The sequence below is a fragment of the Rutilus rutilus genome (genome assembly GCF_951802725.1).
Source record: "Rutilus rutilus genome assembly, chromosome: 13".
Lineage (NCBI taxonomy): Eukaryota > Metazoa > Chordata > Actinopteri > Cypriniformes > Leuciscidae > Rutilus > Rutilus rutilus.
This window is the reverse complement of record NC_140218.1, coordinates 38,613,272-38,634,178: the sequence shown is the minus strand read 5'-3', so window position 1 is coordinate 38,634,178 and position 20,907 is coordinate 38,613,272. Positions and strand designations below refer to the sequence as shown.

At 44.1% G+C, this 20,907-nt stretch overlaps 1 protein-coding gene across 1 annotated transcript in view; it reads right to left on the bottom strand.

Annotated features, from left to right (window-relative positions):
• samhd1 (SAM domain and HD domain 1) overlaps window positions 1-20,907 on the bottom strand; it is a 95,173-nt gene that overhangs the window by 9,427 nt on the left and 64,839 nt on the right. The window contains exons 7-15 of the mRNA XM_084427738.1: window positions 18,779-18,934; window positions 18,284-18,384; window positions 18,098-18,206; window positions 12,727-12,818; window positions 12,520-12,635; window positions 12,253-12,392; window positions 9,363-9,452; window positions 6,150-6,254; window positions 5,321-5,458 (exon numbers count right to left, since the gene is read on the bottom strand). Coding sequence (XP_084283864.1) covers window positions 5,321-5,458; window positions 6,150-6,254; window positions 9,363-9,452; window positions 12,253-12,392; window positions 12,520-12,635; window positions 12,727-12,818; window positions 18,098-18,206; window positions 18,284-18,384; window positions 18,779-18,934 — 1,047 coding nt within the window. The remainder of the gene's footprint in view (window positions 1-5,320; window positions 5,459-6,149; window positions 6,255-9,362; window positions 9,453-12,252; window positions 12,393-12,519; window positions 12,636-12,726; window positions 12,819-18,097; window positions 18,207-18,283; window positions 18,385-18,778; window positions 18,935-20,907) is intronic.

Here is a 20,907-nt window from a genome sequence, read left to right as displayed (position 1 = left end):
ACCCGTTACCCGACGCCTACAGGATCAGTCCACACAAACACACGTTCACCCGTTACCCGTCGCCTACAGGATCAGTCCACACAAACACACGTTACCCGACGCCTACAGGATCAGTCCACACAAACACACGTTCACACGTTACCCGACGCCTACAGGATCAGTCCACACAAACACACGTTCACCCGTTACCCGACGCCTACAGGATCAGTCCACACAAACACACGTTCACCCGTTACCCGACGCCCACAGGATCAGTCCACACAAACACACGTTCACCCGTTACCCGACGCCTACAGGATCAGTCCACACAAACACACGTTCACCCGTTACCCGACGCCTACAGGATCAGTCCACACAAACACACGTTCACCCGTTACCCGACGCCTACAGGATCAGTCCACACAAACACACGTTCACCTGTTACCCGACGCCCACAGGATCAGTCCACACAAACACACGTTCACACGTTACCCGACGCCCACAGGATCAGTCCACACAAACACACGTTCACCCGTTACCCGACGCCTACAGGATCAGTCCACACAAACACACGTTCACCTGTTACCCGACGCCCACAGGATCAGTCCACACAAACACACGTTCACACGTTACCCGACGCCCACAGGATCAGTCCACACAAACACACGTTCACCCGTTACCCGACGCCTACAGGATCAGTCCACACAAACACACGTTCACCTGTTACCCGACGCCGACAGGATCAGTCCACACAAACACACGTTCACCCGTTACCCGACGCCTACAGGATGAGTCCACACAAACACACGTTCACCCGTTACCCGACGCCTACAGGATCAGTCCACACAAACACACGTTCACCTGTTACCCGACGCCCACAGGATCAGTCCACACAAACACACGTTCACACGTTACCCGACGCCCACAGGATCAGTCCACACAAACACACGTTCACCCGTTACCCGACGCCTACAGGATCAGTCCACACAAACACACGTTCACCCGTTACCCGACGCCCACAGGATCAGTCCACACAAACACACGTTCACCCGTTACCCGACGCCTACAGGATCAGTCCACACAAACACACGTTCACCCGTTACCCGACGCCTACAGGTTCAGTCCACACAAACACACGATCACCCGTTACCCGACGCCTACAGGATCAGTCCACACAAACACACGTTCACCCGTTACCCGACGCCTACAGGATCAGTCCACACAAACACACGTTCACCCGTTACCCGACGCCTACAGGTTCAGTCCACACAAACACACGATCACCCGTTACCCGACGCCTACAGGTTCAGTCCACACAAACACACGATCACCCGTTACCCGACGCTTACAGGATCAGTCCACACAAACACACGTTCACCCGTTACCCGACGCCTACAGGATCAGTCCACACAAACACACGATCACCCGTTACCCGACGCTTACAGGATCAGTCCACACAAACACACGTTCACCCGTTACCCGACGCCTACAGGATCAGTCCACACAAACACACGTTCACCCGTTACCCGACGCCTACAGGTTCAGTCCACACAAACACACGATCACCCGTTACCCGACGCCTACAGGTTCAGTCCACACAAACACACGATCACCCGTTACCCGACGCTTACAGGATCAGTCCACACAAACACACGTTCACCCGTTACCCGACGCCTACAGGATCAGTCCACACAAACACACGTTCACCCGTTACCCGACGCCTACAGGTTCAGTCCACACAAACACACGATCACCCGTTACCCGACGCCTACAGGATCAGTCCACACAAACACACGATCACCCGTTACCCGACGCCGACAGGATCAGTCCACACAAACACACGATCACCCGTTACCCGACGCCTACAGGATCAGTCCACACAAACACACGATCACCCGTTACCCGACGCCTACAGGATCAGTCCACACAAACACACGTTCACCCGTTACCCGACGCCTACAGGATCAGTCCACACAAACACACGATCACCCGTTACCCGACGCCTACAGGATCAGTCCACACAAACACACGATCACCCGTTACCCGACGCCTACAGGATCAGTCCACACAAACACACGATCACCCGTTACCCGACGCTTACAGGATCAGTCCACACAAACACACGATCACCCGTTACCCGACGCCGACAGGATCAGTCCACACAAACACACGATCACCCGTTACCCGACGCCTACAGGATCAGTCCACACAAACACACGTTCACCCGTTACCCGACGCCTACAGGTTCAGTCCACACAAACACACGATCACCCGTTACCCGACGCCTACAGGATCAGTCCACACAAACACACGATCACCCGTTACCCGACGCCTACAGGATCAGTCCACACAAACACACGATCACCCGTTACCCGACGCTTACAGGATCAGTCCACACAAACACACGTTCACCCGTTACCCGACGCCTACAGGTTCAGTCCACACAAACACACGATCACCCGTTACCCGACGCCTACAGGTTCAGTCCACACAAACACACGATCACCCGTTACCCGACGCTTACAGGATCAGTCCACACAAACACACGTTCACCCGTTACCCGACGCCTACAGGATCAGTCCACACAAACACACGTTCACCCGTTACCCGACGCCTACAGGTTCAGTCCACACAAACACACGATCACCCGTTACCCGACGCCTACAGGTTCAGTCCACACAAACACACGATCACCCGTTACCCGACGCTTACAGGATCAGTCCACACAAACACACGTTCACCCGTTACCCGACGCCTACAGGATCAGTCCACACAAACACACGATCACCCGTTACCCGACGCTTACAGGATCAGTCCACACAAACACACGATCACCCGTTACCCGTCGCCTACAGGATCAGTCCACACAAACACACGTTCACCCGTTACCCGACGCCTACAGGATCAGTCCACACAAACACACGTTCACCCGTTACCCGACGCTTACAGGATCAGTCCACACAAACACACGATCACCCGTTACCCGACGCCTACAGGATCAGTCCACACAAACACACGTTCACCCGTTACCCGACGCCTACAGGATCAGTCCACACAAACACACGATCACCCGTTACCCGACGCTTACAGGATCAGTCCACACAAACACACGTTCACCCGTTACCCGACGCCTACAGGATCAGTCCACACAAACACACGATCACCCGTTACCCGACGCCTACAGGATGAGTCCACACAAACACACGTTCACCCGTTACCCGACGCCTACAGGATCAGTCCACACAAACACACGTTCACCCGTTACCCGACGCCTACAGGATCAGTCCACACAAACACACGTTCACCCGTTACCCGACGCCTACAGGATGAGTCCACACAAACACACGTTCACCCGTTACCCGACGCCTACAGGATCAGTCCACACAAACACACGATCACCCGTTACCCGACGCCTACAGGATCAGTCCACACAAACACACGATCACCCGTTACCCATCGCCTACAGGATCAGTCCACACAAACACACGTTCACCCGTTACCCGACGCCTACAGGATCAGTCCACACAAACACACGTTCACCCGTTACCCGTCGCCTACAGGATCAGTCCACACAAACACACGTTCACCCGTTACCCGACGCCTACAGGATCAGTCCACACAAACACACGTTCACCCGTTACCCGACGCCTACAGGTTCAGTCCACACAAACACACGATCACCCGTTACCCGACGCTTACAGGATCAGTCCACACAAACACACGTTCACCCGTTACCCGACGCCTACAGGATCAGTCCACACAAACACACGTTCACCCGTTACCCGACGCCTACAGGATGAGTCCACACAAACACACGTTCACACGTTACCCGACGCCCACAGGATGAGTCCACACAAACACACGTTCACCCGTTACCCGACGCCTACAGGATCAGTCCACACAAACACACGATCACCCGTTACCCGACGCTTACAGGATCAGTCCACACAAACACACGTTCACCCGTTACCCGACGCCTACAGGATCAGTCCACACAAACACACGATCACCCGTTACCCGACGCCTACAGGATCAGTCCACACAAACACACGATCACCCGTTACCCGACGCCTACAGGATCAGTCCACACAAACACACGATCACCCGTTACCCGACGCCTACAGGATCAGTCCACACAAACACACGATCACCCGTTACCCGACGCCTACAGGATCAGTCCACACAAACACACGTTCACCCGTTACCCGACGCCTACAGGATCAGTCCACACAAACACACGTTCACCCGTTACCCGACGCCTACAGGATCAGTCCACACAAACACACGTTCACCCGTTACCCGACGCCTACAGGATCAGTCCACACAAACACACGTTCACCCGTTACCCGACGCCTACAGGATCAGTCCACACAAACACACGATCACCCGTTACCCGACGCCTACAGGATCAGTCCACACAAACACCATCTACTTTGGTGTACGCGTTTTATGTTCATTCTCAAATGATTATTTAATTAAACCAAAAACAACAAACGTGTCCATAAACTGAGTAATAGATTGTCTGTTGAATTTCAAAATAACAATCTGAACTGAATGTGCAATTCAAAAAAAAAAAATTTACCGTATTTTCCGCACTATAAGGCGCACCGGATTATAAGGCGCACCTTCAATGAATGGCCTATTTTAGAACTGTTTTCATATATAGGGCGCACCGGATTATAAGGCGCATATAGAATAGAAGATACTGCAGTCAAATGTTTGACTGGGTTTGCGTTATGCAGTGGTCACCAACCTTTTCAAGCCTAAGATCACATCCAAAGTCCAAATGTAAACCAAGATACCTTGTTTATACTCGACGCGTCCGCATGAGCGCGAAGTTAATAAAAAAAATAATATCCGTCTGCTCGGGCAGATTCGGCTTAACAGCGCGCGCGCCTCTGAATCCGAAGATGCATGACTTTGAGCCGAATCTGCCCGAGCAGACGAATATTAGTAGTACATCTCATCACACCGGCACCCAGTTTGCGCATCTAAATCAGTTATATGGTCTGGTGTTCAGTCTAAAACAAAACAGTTACGTCAAGTATAAATGCCTCGTCTGTTTGGGGAGTTGCGCGCGCAGTCAGCGGAGGCTCGCGCTCCGGTGTCAGGCGAAAGTATAAACAAGGTTTAAGTCAGCGGTTGTTTAACAGACGTTAACATAAGGCGCCAGATCCATATATAAGGCGCTCCGGATTATAAGGCGCACTGTCGTTTTTTGAAAAAAATAAAGGCTTTTAAGTGCGCCTTATAGTGCGGAAAATACGGTAATGTAAATGAATTGACAAAGCTGGAGGTGCAGACGGGTAACCTGCACACGCCGACCGCCAGGGGGTCTTACCTGCGGTTTAGTGAAGTTCTTGTCCATGCACCACTGCACAAAGTACTTTTTAGCAGCTTCCAGACTCTTGTCATCCGTCTTCTTACAGAAAACCCGGATCAGCTGCTCAGCGAACTGCTCCGGCAGGAGTTTGGACACCTGTCATCAGGAACACAGGCTTTATGCCACCTCTCTCAGTTCTCATTCAAATTAACATGGAAATTAATTCATAATCAACTTTCTAGACATTTATGTTTGTCTTCGTGGTAACACAGAAAACCTAGTTTGTAACACCATCATCAAAAGAAAAACTGCATCACATTCCCCATATCTAAACTAAAATCCACAATATTTGGGAGTGCAGACTTCCTGCATGTTTTATTTGCGTTTTGTTGGTCTATCTTAGGTTGTGTGTGTTTTCTTTTGAGGTGCCTTCTGCACCCAGACATTATTGAGCTGATTGCAATAAGCGCTGTTGTAAGTCACGGCTGAGGCACTTTGTCCACCGGAGACGTCCAATAGATTTCTTAGGCGCACCGAAAGAACACCACAGACAGTGTAATCTCCATGGGAAAACCTCACAGTAAAACGGGGAGTTATAGGATACCCCAGTGTTTTGCCAGATGAGAAGTTTATCTATGCATCATCTTTTTACTCTTTTAATTCATTTTATAACTGTTTTAATTTTCCTTGCTTTTATTTTGTGATGATTTTAAGTCCTCTCTGTGTAAAGCACTTTGAGTTGCCATAGTGCTGTATAAATAAGCTTGCAGCCAGGTGTCACACCCTTCAGCTGGACTAAAGAGGAAGATGAATCTTCTTAAACATCTGGAGAGACAAGTCTGCGTACCTGTTTCTTGCGGATCTTGATGGCTTTGCTGGGATCGTTCTTGCAGTAAAAATGGACATTGTTGATGGGGTTTTTCTCCTTCATTCCATAATCCATGTCAATGACCTGAAGAACAAATGAGGATAGTTGACGAAACACTTTTAGCACAGTTAGACATGCTGTACTACACTCTTTAGACAGCACACAGCTGATTCTAGTCTAATTACAGATGCAGGTTTTGTAAGCTCATTAACAGAGGCCTCGTTTACTCTGCAGGTCTTGATGCCCAATTCTGATTTGTTGCCGATATAAGATTTTTTTGACTGTCCGTTTACACGTTCTTTCAACTGTGACCCATATCCGATTCATGTGTTTACACTTGACATACTATCTGAAACGTCGCGCATGCTTAAAGGGGGTTCTTGCACAGATGGACGAGTGCGAAATATGCTTGATGCTAGCTCTGCGATATATGCATACCTGCCAACCTTGAAATTATTTTTTGCGTACCGACGGGGGGGGGGGGGGGGGGGGGGGCTTACGACGACGGGGGGGTTGTGGACGACGACTTATCACATGCATTATATTGCATTGCATAAAATGTGTGCAATGCAATATAATGCAGTATAAAATATAAAATATAAAACCCCTATAAAACTGTAAAAAGAAAATTTACAATTAAGATAGGCTACTTAATTTATTATTCCAATATCCAAATATGATACTAAATACCACAGGGAAAAGGGCTTCTATTTGTGACGTGCTGTCTTTGCCTTTGAACATTGCGCATTTTAAACAGGACACGCATTAGCTGAATAAATGTTACCCAATACAAACATATTTATAGAAAACAGTTGACAATGATTAGACAGGAGTCCAATAAGAGCATAACGAATCACTTATTCTAAAAAGAATCAAGTATACCGGTAAGTTAGACGAATCCGACATAAGGGCTGTTAACAGTAAAATGTTCGTCATTTAACGAATTTTAAAAACAAGGATGGGATGGATAATACAAAATGCTTTCTGGCATTTTGACAAAATAAAACAAAAAAAACAAAACTAAAACAAGCAAGAACAAAATTTAAACTTAGCCAGTCAAATTTAATTTTACAATTATCTTCTCTTCTTTGTGCGCGCGTCCGTGTTTGTGAGAGAGAGCTCGCGCAGCACTGATACAACGCGGTAGTAGCCTACTTTTTAATCTGTAACGAACGCGCTAGTTTTCATACAAAATAAATATGTAACATAATTAGGTAGGCTACTTTAGTTATTATTAACACAATAACGTAACACATGAAGGCTACGTTTCTTAGCACTGAGAATTAATTAATAAACGCCTGTTTCTCCAGACTCGCGCTTATCCGTAATCTACAAATCACATCACTTTCATAATCACTAAGCCATAGCGATTTCAAGTTTATTAAGATTTATTGTTCAGCATTTCTTGAGCATTTTATTATTTGCATGGCTGAATGATGTCTTCCTCTTTTCTGAGTGACCATGAAGAACGGAGTATTTTAAGATAATGCGATCCGTGTGATCATCGAATCCATAGGATTACGTTAACTCAGTACAATATTTCAACTTTCCATATCGAGCCCAGCCCAGGCCGTTTACCTTCAGGAGTCAGATGTACAGTGACTACTGTACTGTCCTCGCTTATGAAATCAGCCAGACTGCGGGCCGCGGGAGTGGAAGGCGGATCGAGCGGGATTCTTTATTGGTGTCGATTTTCAGTCTCTTTTTAATGATAGGCCTTACGCATCTGTCAATCATCCCCGCTTGCTATTTGGGGAATGAATCCAGCGCTATGATTGGTCGAACTCTTCTTCTTTTGCTGTTGCTTGATTTGAGGACTGCGCATGCAGAGGCGTCACCAGGTTTTTGCGTAGTTTAGACTAACAAATCGTACCAGCGTACTTTGAAGTCAAAATGCGTATCCGCTACGCAAAATGCGTACAGGTTGGCAGGTCTGTATATGCGAAGTTTGCCAAACATCACCATGATTATGAGGGGGAGGACGAGAAGGGCCATCACTGCAGCCGGCGCATGCTTCAGTTACTGTGTGCGAGAGATCTCAGGACTGGTGGGCACATACAACACGATCTTATGAAAGTGCGTATCTATACCACTAATTTTATTTCTCGTGCCATTTATACGCCAAAAATAGTTGTTGCGTGCATGATACGCTCTGTAAACCCCGTGGGTAGGATTAGGGGTGTGGAGTGCGTGCGTATTACACACCATAAAGTGCATATCATATGCACGTGAAAACTATTTTTGGCGTAAATGGCACGAGAAATGTTAGGATGAGCAAGCCAACCTTTGATATGTTGTGTCAACGTGTGTCCATATTCCTCTCCTACGACGACACGACGTTTGATCAGGCCATTCCGTCCCTTTGCAGATGCGCGTCGGGGCTTCTCTCGTCATTAAACTGCAGAGATAGCCTAATGCCTCAGAAAATCTGATCTGCCCGTTTACATGACAGTCGCATTGGCACATATCTGGTTTATATCTGATTTATTTCCACATATGAACGAGGCCTGAAACCGATCTCGAAATGTCCGAATGCATGCGTATTTCTCCTGTTTACACTGTCATAGAACACATCCGATCTGTGTCACATGAGCAAAATAATAATTCGGAATTGGGTCGCATTTCACTGACAGTGTAACCGAGGCCAGACTAATATCTGACCAATTAAAAACAGAGCACAACCAATATAGTCCATTCCACAAACAAATTCAATAATCAAACACACGTGTTACTTTGTTGCACTTATATCTGCAGTACACAATACCTGTTGGTTAACGGTCTCCTTATCCAGATTTACAATGTTAAGCTTATAATAATGATTTATAGTTTGAGCTGTCAGTTGTGATGTCATTGTGACGTGATAAAATGATGGCCTGTAAGCACAGGTACACCGGTACGCCTCAGACCATCACATGCTCCTCCGCGAGCAACTCAAGGTTTTACACCTCAACCGCTAGAGGACACGAGGACTTAAATCAGCAGTTACTGACTGGTTGGCCATTTCACAATAAAAGAAAAGAAAGAAATAGACATGAGCAAGCATGCACTTCTCAACTGCTATTAAACATGTCTTAAAAGGTAAGACTAAACCAGAACCTTTAACACTGTCATTTTGAAACTGTTTGTTACCTCACAGGACTAGATAAAGATGCACAGACAAAATGAGAAAAGCAATGAGATGTTCCCACATACACTAACTACAAAGTCCTCAGCTATCAGGTTGCCATCTGTGCCACTGGGTTTGGATCGAGCTACTTCCTTCGCCCAGTCCAGCAGCTTTTCCTGCAAGAGATCACAGTGATCATTACATCAGCACATCACTCTGCACACACAATTCACACTTTGCTCTTTTTTTATTTTATTAACTGGATCTACAACCATTTTGTAGAGACAAAATAAGTATTTTCCCTGGACCTTTCTCCTGTAGGAGTCATGAGTGTCATGAAACCCTAAATCAGAGTTAAAGGGTTAGTTCACCCAAACAATGAAACTCTCATCATTTACTCGCCCTCGTGTCATTCCAGACCCATAAGACTTTTGTTCATCGAAACACCAGTCAGGATATTTAAATATTCTCTCATCATTTGCGTCAAAAAGTATTCTCGTCGCTTCATAATATTAAGGTTGAACTACTGTAGTTACATGGACTGTGTCATTTTTTTGCCTATTTCTGAGCCTTGAAAGTTGCAGTGATGTTGCTGTCAATGGAGGGACAGAAAGCTCTCAGAATTCATCAAAAATATCATCTTTTGGATTGCGGCTGCTGTCACTGCCGTCACTTCACCTCAGCTACTTCCAGCCGCTGAACTAGCCATCTCTGCCGTGTTTGTGCTTTTTAGCGCAATTTTCCACCGGACAAAATTGCGATTGTTAACTCATGATTTCGGTTCTGTCTGTGCGCACCAATCTTGCACTTCTATCTACTCCTCAACCAGACCACCTAGAGACTTCGGGTTTTCGGCATTATGTTAAGGAAGGTCTAATCTCGGGAACGCACAAAAAAAATCCAGGAAAAGATTTTGGATTTCCTGGAAATTCCAGAAAAAAATAATTTTTTTGCTAATTTCTCGGCAACCATAATAGCTATCGAGTTGAAACAAATTGCAATCGATAGCTTCTAAAATTTACAATAATATTAGAAAAAAATTATTGATCAAAAATCTTTCCTTTATGCTTCAAAAATGAATTAAAACTTTATATGAAGGGAAATAAGAAAAATATTGCCTTTTCACCTATAAAACTATTGTTCCACAGAAATACGTAAGGAAGGTATTCACAAGAGTCATGAGCACAATTAATTCCACTGAATTACGGCAAGAAATCAATGAAGGTATCGATCAAGATTTGGAGAAGGAGCAAGAATATATGAGAAAACGACAAGAGGTTGTTGCAAAATAAATGGAAGAACGTTCAGCAAAGCGACAAAAGATGGCGACATCCACACCAACGGCTTCCTCATCGGGCGTATCTGATTTCTACGATGACTCGTGGCTTTCAGAGGATGTTTTGGCAAATATCTCGAAAGCAGAAGAAGAGTTTACAAAGTCACAAGCCAATAGTCAAGCAGAAAAGAAGGAAGAATCTGAAGAGGACAAAGCAGAAAAGGAAGCTGATACAGAGAAAATTTAGGATATTGAGTAAAAAATAATGAGCTAATAAAAAAATGATGTTCAACTAGTCAAGTGATTGTGCCTTTTTTATTATCCATTGCTGATTTGATTTCAGAAAGTTCATTTGAATTTCAAGAGAAAGTTATATTCTCGAGCCACTTATTTTCTCTTTCATTTACTCTCTCTAAGTGTTGTGATCCCATGACGAGAGAAAATTGCGCTAAAACACTCACTGAGTTTTTATTACTTGTTTCAGGATTATTTCATACAATTTAATACACACATTTCCTTCACCCACGCCGTATAAAAAATAAATGCACATCCTTTAATGAGCGCGCATTTCTAGCGCATTTACTTGAACTTCTGAGGTAATATCTTTGGTTTGACCCATTTGGGAGGCGGACAAAATCAGAAATTAAAATGGACTGAATATGAATAAAGTTTTCTACGACCTTGTCGTGCGATGTGGCGCTGACTGACATGTATGCGCATGAATCAGTAACACACACACACACACACACACGCACTGATCAATATTACTGCATAATATATTTTTAACCAGCAGAATAATACAGCTTCACAACACACACAGTCTCACTTTTAGCTATGTCTTTGAACTATTATAGTATTTCAAAGGGCAAAAACATGAACTTGAACTATTGGCTTTACATCATCAAGTCAGATGTCACTTCAGCACAGCCCTTGTGACGGTACTGCCAGTAGCATATAGCATTAGCTCCTTAGCCTGAGCAAACTAACAGGTTGAGCTGGGGGTGTGGTTGCAGCAGCCAGGCACCTCATCTCCACCCACGTCCCGCCTCTGCCCACTTTCTGTTATCCGGGAGTAACGCGCCAAGATGGCGACGGTCGGCTCCGCCCACTTTGGTGAAAAAACGCTCTTCAGAAACACTACGGGTGACATCACGGACACTACGTCCATATGTTCTTACAGACTACTATGGCCTAGACAGGACCACAACGAATGATGGATAATGCGGGCCGTATCCTGCACCTAGACACGACCACAACGCACTAACGCACAACTAACATGTCACAATGAGAATTTTTTTTGTAGGCATCATTAATGTGTTTTAGCTTGGCTGTTTACATTCAGATGAAGATGCCAAACACAGTCAATGTAGGACAGCAGGCTTAGAGTGAAAAGAAACCGGTGATTTAATGAGCCAATGAACCACTAAAGAGAAACACTTGTTCATGACACGGGTGACTCATGGGTCGGTCAGTGTCAACATCAAACTATACAAGTAATTTAAAGGTTAACGCCCCCAAAACGGCCCATTTAGTTTGTTGGCTTCTGAATGTCAAGTGAACCTTGAAATGGAAGTTTACAGGGTTTGCTGACCGTATGATAGTATACTATACTAAATATGAGGTGTGTGATGAGGCTCTGGGGGAATTTTAGTCCCAGTCCATCCCCGTCCACATCTATGCTACATAAGCTGTGAACTCACCGGTGACACGTCCACATGCGCCTCGGATGTGGTCTGACCCACACACTTGTACAGCTGTCTACAGACGACGTTGTGCAGGATGGCTCGAGCCTCAGACAGCTCCGGCGCAGACGAGTACAGAATCTGTTCAAAGATATTATCTACAAACAAACACATTCTTTCATGAATAACCAAACGACCCTGATTTCATCACTCATCCAGCTCTATGTTTTCATGAGCGTGACCGAGCTGACACCTGGTTCGGGATACCCTTTGACCATCATCTACCTGTGAGTTTGCTGTAGGCCTCCATGTCGTCTATAGCCGAAGAGATTGTGAATGTCCTGCCAGAAGAGCCCAGGATCTGGATGTGAGGATCAGCCTTTACAAAGGCCTCTGTTATCCTGACACAAAAACAGCCAATGACAGAACATTGAAATCCACCTGGAAGCCAGGAAAATGAGGAATGTGTTGTTAAACGATGCTAATACACACATGGTCTCGATGATGTTGCCCACTTTGTGTTGATACGCCCGGCGATGGAGGCAGTTGCGAGTGTGAAACATGTCGTAGAGATTGCCAACTTCCTGCGAAGAGTAAAGAGAATTCAAAACACCAATTCTGCCTGATCTGGGAACACTTCGTCAAACCTGCCCCAGACTGATTATGATGATTCATTTAACGGGTCAATATTTCTCTTGAGGCCTTTGCGAATGAAAATAAATGCCATGCGACTGTGAAGAAGTATTTAGGAGCACCAGCGTGTAAGGGGAAGTATTGATATTAACTCATAATTATCTATTATGATTATTAATATTTGGGTCAGTTAATTGGATTAACTTGAGGTAGCTAAATTAATATTACAATCAATGAATCAGTTCCAACGAACTCTTTTGATTATTTATTCTAAGAAAAGTGTATCTTTCATGGCCACCGAAAGATAATGATTTCTTAGCCTGTACGGCGCTTAGAGCCTGTAACAAGATCAAGATCGGAAAATGGACTTTGTTGCAAGCAGAGAATCAGAACCAAATACATATTGTGAACAACTTTTATTAACATTTAATAAACTTTCATGTTAATCAGTTCATCGATAAATGAACGCAGGAGAGTCTGTTCTGATGTCTGTGGGTCTTGTGGCAGAGGCCCGGTTCACATTGCTAACAGTCATAAAAACAGCTTATCTGATCGTGGTCATGGTAACTAAGACCTTCTTGGCCTGTTTGGGGGGATGGGCCACACATCCCAGAGTGAGTTTTAATTTCCATGTGTTAAACTATAACAAATACTTGTGTCTGACTTGTCTCAGTCGTTACAGGCGCGACTGACCCGATCAGGCCCGGTTCTATGGGGTGCAGCCTCAGTTTAAACTAACAACAGCATGTTTTTAACTAACAAACAGATTTTGCAAACGCACCAGTGCGTATGTGTGTCTGCACTCTGGAGAGCGCGATGAGAGAACATGTTTTTGCAGCGTTGAGCAATGTGGCCAATCACAGACATATCTGTTGACATCCTGAGACACGTTTACTTCATACAGCAGCAGAAACGACTTTTTCATACAGATAAAACCAATACATCATTTTAAACGGTAAAAGGTCTTTTGTTTGTGTCTACTTGCACTCAGAACATTGCACTTTTGTAAAACAAAGAAAACAAAAAGGGTGTGCTTTCTGCCGTCTTGGTCTCCATGAACGTTTTTCTGGAGCACGTCTCTAAAATGAAACAAAACTCAGCGAATACTAGTCACACAGACACGAGAATATATCACAATATATCTTTATAAACATTCAATTGTCTACAAATGATCTAATTCAAAATGAAAACTTTTCTGTTTATGTAATCTGCATGAAAAGATAGAGATGTCAGTCGTTCTAATGTCAGCTCATTATCCGCTAATGTGAACACGCCTACCGACAGCGATTCAAGCGCTAACTCTGAGGCGACCCATGCAATGTCAACGCCCCCTAGGGCTGTGGCGATAACCGAGATATTGTAGTACAGCGCTACTGACAAGCTAACCGCAGAGGAACGCAACCGCGATATTGTAGTACAGCGCTACTGACAAGCTAACCGCAGAGGAACGCAACCGCGATATTCGCGTGCTTTCTTTTTTCTTAAGGCTAGAGCCTTCCTGTTTTAATGACCTACGTCTGTCTTTGAGGTCAAGTCATATATTCGTGAAAAGGTTGCCGTGTCCAGAAAGAGAAATATTTGTCGTCTCACCCTTTTAACATTGAAGGGTTTTAACCATGAATGGCATCAGCGACAGCGCGAGGAAGCCGTGGGGAAAAACCTCAGCGAGTCACGCATTGAATCAATGCCATTAGTCTCTATTAAAAGGCCCCTATTATGGATTTTTGAAAATGACCTTTCATGTAGTGTGTAACAGAGATCTAAGTGAATGAACTTTCATGTAGTGTGTAACACAGATCTAAGTGAATGACCTTTCATGTAGTGTGTAACACAGCTCTAAGTGAATGACCTTTCATGTAGTGTGTAACAGCTCTAAGTGAATGAACTTTCATGTAGTGTGTAACACAGCTCTAAGTGAATGACCTTTCATGTAGTGTGTAACAGAGATCTAAGTGAATGACCTTTCATGTAGTGTGTAACAGAGATCTAAGTGAATGACCTTTAATGTAGTGTGTAACAGATCCAAGTGAATGACCTTTCATGTAGTGTGTAACATAGCTCTAAGTGAATGACCTTTCATGTAGTGTGTAACAGCTCTAAGTGAATGACCTTTCATGTAGTGTGTAACACAGCTCTAAGTGAATGACCTTTCATGTAGTGTGTAACAGATCCAAGTGAATGACCTTTCATGTAGTGTGTAACACAGCTCTAAGTGAATGACCTTTCATGTAGTGTGTAACAGATCCAAGTGAATGACCTTTCATGTAGTGTGTAACACAGCTCTAAGTGAATGACCTTTCATGTAGTGTGTAACACAGCTCTAAGTGAATGACCTTTCATGTAGTGTGTAACAGCTCTAAGTGAATGACCTTTCATGTAATGTGTAACACAGCTTTAAGTGAATGACCTTTCATGTAGTGTGTAACAGCTCTAAGTGAATGACCTTTCATGTAGTGTGTAACACAGCTCTAAGTGAATGACCTTTCATGTAGTGTGTAACAGATCCAAGTGAATGACCTTTCATGTAGTGTGTAACACAGCTCTAAGTGAATGACCTTTCATGTAGTGTGTAACACAGCTCTAAGTGAATGACCTTTCATGTAGTGTGTAACAGATCCAAGTGAATGACCTTTCATGTAGTGTGTAACACAGCTCTAAGTGAATGACCTTTCATGTAGTGTGTAACACAGCTCTAAGTGAATGACCTTTCATGTAGTGTGTAACAGCTCTAAGTGAATGACCTTTCATGTAGTGTAACACAGCTCTAAGTGAATGACCTTTCATGTAGTGTGTAACAGATCCAAGTGAATGACCTTTCATGTAGTGTGTAACAGCTCTAAGTGAATGACCTTTCATGTAGTGTGTAACACAGCTCTAAGTGAATGACCTTTCATGTAGTGTGTAACACAGCTCTAAGTGAATGACCTTTCATGTAATGTGTAACACAGCTTTAAGTGAATGACCTTTCATGTAGTGTGTAACAGCTCTAAGTGAATGACCTTTCATGTAGTGTGTAACACAGCTCTAAGTGAATGACCTTTCATGTAGTGTGTAACAGATCTAAGTGAATGACCTTTCATGTAGTGTGTAACAGATCTAAGTGAATGACCTTTCATGTAGTGTGTAACACAGCTCTAAGTGAATGAAAACATCCTGCAAAGTTTTAAATCTGAAAGTGCACCGTATATAAAGTTATTGTCTTTCAAAGTAAGAGTCGACTCTGAGTCAATGAAATTAATTGTTTCTCAAACGAGTCATAAGCCGTTTCGTTGTGACGTCAAGACGAAACATTAGCATATTACCGCCCACTTATTGTGCGCGCAGACACCAGGGAAAACTCAAACCAGCAGCTGATTCCTGTGGACACTGGACAGCATCATGTCCAGGAGACGCTGTGCTCTACAGTGTGAAGGTAAAGACAGTGTTTTCACTGCTCAAGGACGAGCATGTGGAGAATCAGAGGTTAAAGTTCATCTTTACCACAATATCACAGCAGTATAATCCTAAACTATTGCTGTGTTCCCTTTATTTCACTGACGACTGCTTCTCAAATCTCGGAGTTCAGTGCAGGATTCACAAACCGCTTGCTCTTGAAAGATGGCTTGAAAGAAGTACTTAGTTTTGAGTTTTATGTTGTGTAGGTCTCCTGCTAACTGGCTAACATGTTATTAATACTTCTGCTAATCAGTTGTGGGCCACTATTACCTAAAACTGTGTCTATTAATGCAGATCGTCTGTCGTTCTCACTACTTGAGGAAAGATTTGTTTTACCAACGTTTATATTACATCAGACACATTCATGCTAGAGCTCGGCTAATGTATTGCATACATGCACTGTTATTGATACAGTTTCCACATGTTCACCGTCCGCAATATATTAGAAAAATACTCTGTAAATAAATGAGTACAAGTAAAATAACCGTTTGTTGATGGACATGCACTTGTTAATGCTGATGGTGAGGAATTACAGTTGCAACATCTCATAATGTCCCTCAAACTGAGTAGAGTATCACTGAGAAACACTGAGTCCTGCTCGAGTCGCCCTGATGGAGGTTCGGGTTGAGTAACTAGTTCTTCCAATGTTTCATCATCGGACTCGCACTCGCATTGATATGGTCAAATCGCCGTCATTGTTCGTTACTGTCTTGAGTTTACGGTGTAGGAAGCCTCAGGACAGCTGACGTTGTTATGCAATGGGCGTTTTTGTTTTCGACGCGCTGTACAGGGTAGGCTGGAAGACTGGAAGAGCTGGAAGAGAGAGCTACTCTCTGAGAGAACAAAGGAAATTAACATTTGAACTCAACATTTGAGACGCAAAGTCTCACCTCAGAATACATCTCTCCCCCACTCCCCCACTCATGCTGAGACCACATGAAAATTACCCAAAAATACATTTGAAGAGAATAATTATCATACAGTATTATACATGTTTGGTATCATTTGAAATGTCTCAGTGCGACTGGTACAAATGTCTCATTTCCAAATAGGTAAAACAAAAGATAAGGTTTTTAAGAGTTTAGAGATATCTGGCACAAAAAGGAAGGTGGTCTGTCTCTATAATGAAATGCAACGAGAAGATCTGGGCCTTTCTGTATTTCAGATCAGCCCGTGAGGCTAAGAGTGAGACTCTCCGCTTCATGTATAATGTCGGGTTCGCATCTCTTCTCTTTATTCCAGAGCATTTGATGTTTTGTATCGATTATCTTTGAATTGATTATGAAACTGGCATGATACATTTACCTGACATAATAAATTGTTACATTTGATTATTCTAACTGACTTTGACATTATTTTCATTAAAGAGTTAAAAAGAATAGTCAAACATTCGCTCACATATAATGATGCACAGATATCATATCTCTCACACACCTGACTGAATGGCTCATTAGAGGACCCACGCATAAACGTTATTTTCTCCAAAATACAAACATATGTACATATTATGGTAGCCCTGTTTGTGCTGAATAGAGTGTAATGAGACTTCAGCCATTAATATGTTTATAAGCAACTGTAAAAATCACATGTCAGGGCAGGACAAGCCTTCCCCATGAGCCCCAAACCCCCCTGACCCCAGAGGGTTAATGATAGTGGAAAAAAATGAGAAGAATAAATATATCTTGGTAAACATTTTTTTTTGGTAAATTGTATCCTAATGAGTAGAAGTTCAATTTAAAATCACATGCACTAAATCAATGAATACACACTCGGTCAGTATGAACCCAAACCGTACCTTGTCTCTTGTGCAAATGTGCTTCTTTCCTCTCACTTCACACACCCGTGCAAACTTGAGGAAGCGCTGATAGTCGAAGTTATTCTGGATCCCCAGATGGTAACAATCCCTGTCCAGAACACCACACATCTTCATTCAGCTGAACTAAGATTAGAAAACGATCATCTTCATCGTCATTAGCCTTACCTGGCGAAATAGTCCCACTTATCAACATCGATCCCATTTCTCTTGTTTGCAACTATCTCGTACAGGAATGATTTCTCCATCGGCCTGCCCTTATACGGCCACTGCAGGGTTACAAGAAACAAACGCTGTGGGTGAAATGTTTTGAATCAAAATATTCACATCTTAAATATACAACCATGCTGAATTTCAGCCCATAAAAATGCAAGCCCTAAAAATACAACACATTAAAATGTAAGCAAGTTATTGCAATGCAAACATTTCAATTAGTGAAATTCAACAAGATTTTTTTGTTTCAAAAACATTTGGCATAAATGTTCATACAAAAACACTACACTAGTGCTAAAGTCGTGATTTATCTTTGTTTCATGTCTTACATCACAAACCCAGCTGTTATAACCGGGGTGTGTGGATTTATCCTCTCTACTGTGGATCATGTGGTGCAGCAGACACAACACTCAGCCCCAATAAGAGGAGAGTACTGGCTCACTAACGTACCGAACTGTCCAACACAGAGTTATTCAGCGGCCCGGCGATCTGCTCCTTGATGAAAATGAGGTCATCTGGAAGTCTCAACCCATGATGTGTCATGACCGCCTCGAGATTGTTAACCTTCACCAGGTGGTCAAACATCTGGACTGAGGCAGTCTCGTGCTGCAGGGCAGAAAACATCTGTCAGTCAGTGCTGTAAGGGGGACGTGTGGCAACCGTCTGTCATCGGCCTGTTGAACACATGAAGCCTTCGCTTGCCTCGCTCTCCAACTAAACCAGCTGAAGGGTCACATCACATTTGCGCCAAATATCAAGAAACGAATAAAGACTCTCTGAAACTGGAGTCTAAAGGGGGGTCGCACACCGGACGAGAAGCGTCGCGTCTTTAAAACTCGAACACATTATTCTCTATGAGTGTACACACACACACCGGCGCCCAGCTACGGCTCAGGACCGTGTTCAAAATCCTGCCGCACCACAGAGCGCCATTTACATAGTTAGGGCCCGAGCACCGATGGTGTGAGGACCCTCTTGGAATTGCTCTGTTTATTATTATTAGGGCCCGAGCACCGATGGTGTGAGGACCCTCTTGGAATTGCTCTGTTTATTATTAGGGCCCAAGCCCTGAAGGGGCGAAGGCCCTATTGTTTTCGTTAGGATTATTAGGGCCCGAGCACCGATGGTGTGAGGACCCTCTTGGAATTGCTCTGTTTATTATTATTATTATTATTAGGGCCCAAGCCCTGAAAGGGCGAAGGCCCTATTGTTTCCGGTAGGATTATTAGGGCCCAAGCCCTGAAAGGGCGAAGGCCCTATTGTTTTCGGTAGGATTATTAGGGCCCAAGCCCTGAAAGGGCGCAGAGCCCTATTGTTTTCGTTAGGATTATTATTATTATTATTATTATTATTATTATTATTATTATTGTTGTTCAAGGGTTCGGGGGCTTTTGGGGCCTTTAACGTGCTCAAAAACTCATGAAACTTTGCACACAGGTCAGAACCTGCGGCCATTAGGGCCGGGCTGAAGTTGGTACCCGGGCGTGGCAGGGGGGCTCAACAGCGCCCCCTGGAACGGAATCCGAACACTTGTCCATAAATCAAACACACTTGCATATAATAATATGAAACTCGGAACAGATATAGATCTCATCGGGCCGAACAACTTTCGTGCTCTAAGTTTTACGCCAGCCCAACAGGAAGTCGGCTATTATGGGTTGTTTGGAAACGCATGCTGTGGAATTTAATGTACTCCTCCTAGGGAATTCATCCAATCGGCTCCAAACTCGGTCAGCATGAAGTCAAGACATTGAGGATGCTAAATTGCGGACGGATTTTTGATATCTCGAACGGTTTGGCCGTGGCGAGGAAACGAATTTATGGCGAATAATGGAAACAGGAAGTGTGTTATAACTTCTGCATACATTAACTGATCTTGATTAAACTTCAGCAGTGTGTTCGTTGTAAGAGGCCGATCACATGGATGTGACTATTGTGAGTCAAAGTTATAGCGCCACCAACTGGCAGCAGGAAGTGTGTCCCTTTCAAAATGCTTTGAAATCACCCTCTTATTTTTACCCGATTTGCTTCAAACTTTATGTGTATAATGTAAACACACGGCAGATGTAGACCTGTGAAAGGATTTTTGATATCTTTAATACTGTTGCCATGGCAACGCTTCAAACTTTAATATTCTTTTTTGATGCTTTTGAGACTCTTAACATACTTGAAATTGGATGAAACTCGACAGACACATCACATTTATTAGCCCGTAGACATGTGCAAAGTTTCAGAAACGGGCGTGGTGGAATGGGTCAGTAGCGCCACCTTTAGTCAAAAATGGGGGTTTAGTTTTTCCTAGAATCACAAAACTTGGTATGTGTATTGTTCTCATCAAGACGGACAACTTTCTAATTTACATGAACCATCTCCGACCAACAGGAAGAGAGATATTTTGGTTTGAATGTGGATTTTCTGAAGAATTTTCTCTCCCTCTCTCTGTGTCTGTGTGTGTGTGAGGGGAGGGGGGGATTTGACTCTTGCTTTTATATTGTTAATCAAGGTTTCAGGGGCTTTTGGGGTCCTTAACGTGCTCAAAAACTCTTGAAACTTTGCACACAGGTCAAAACCCACGGCCA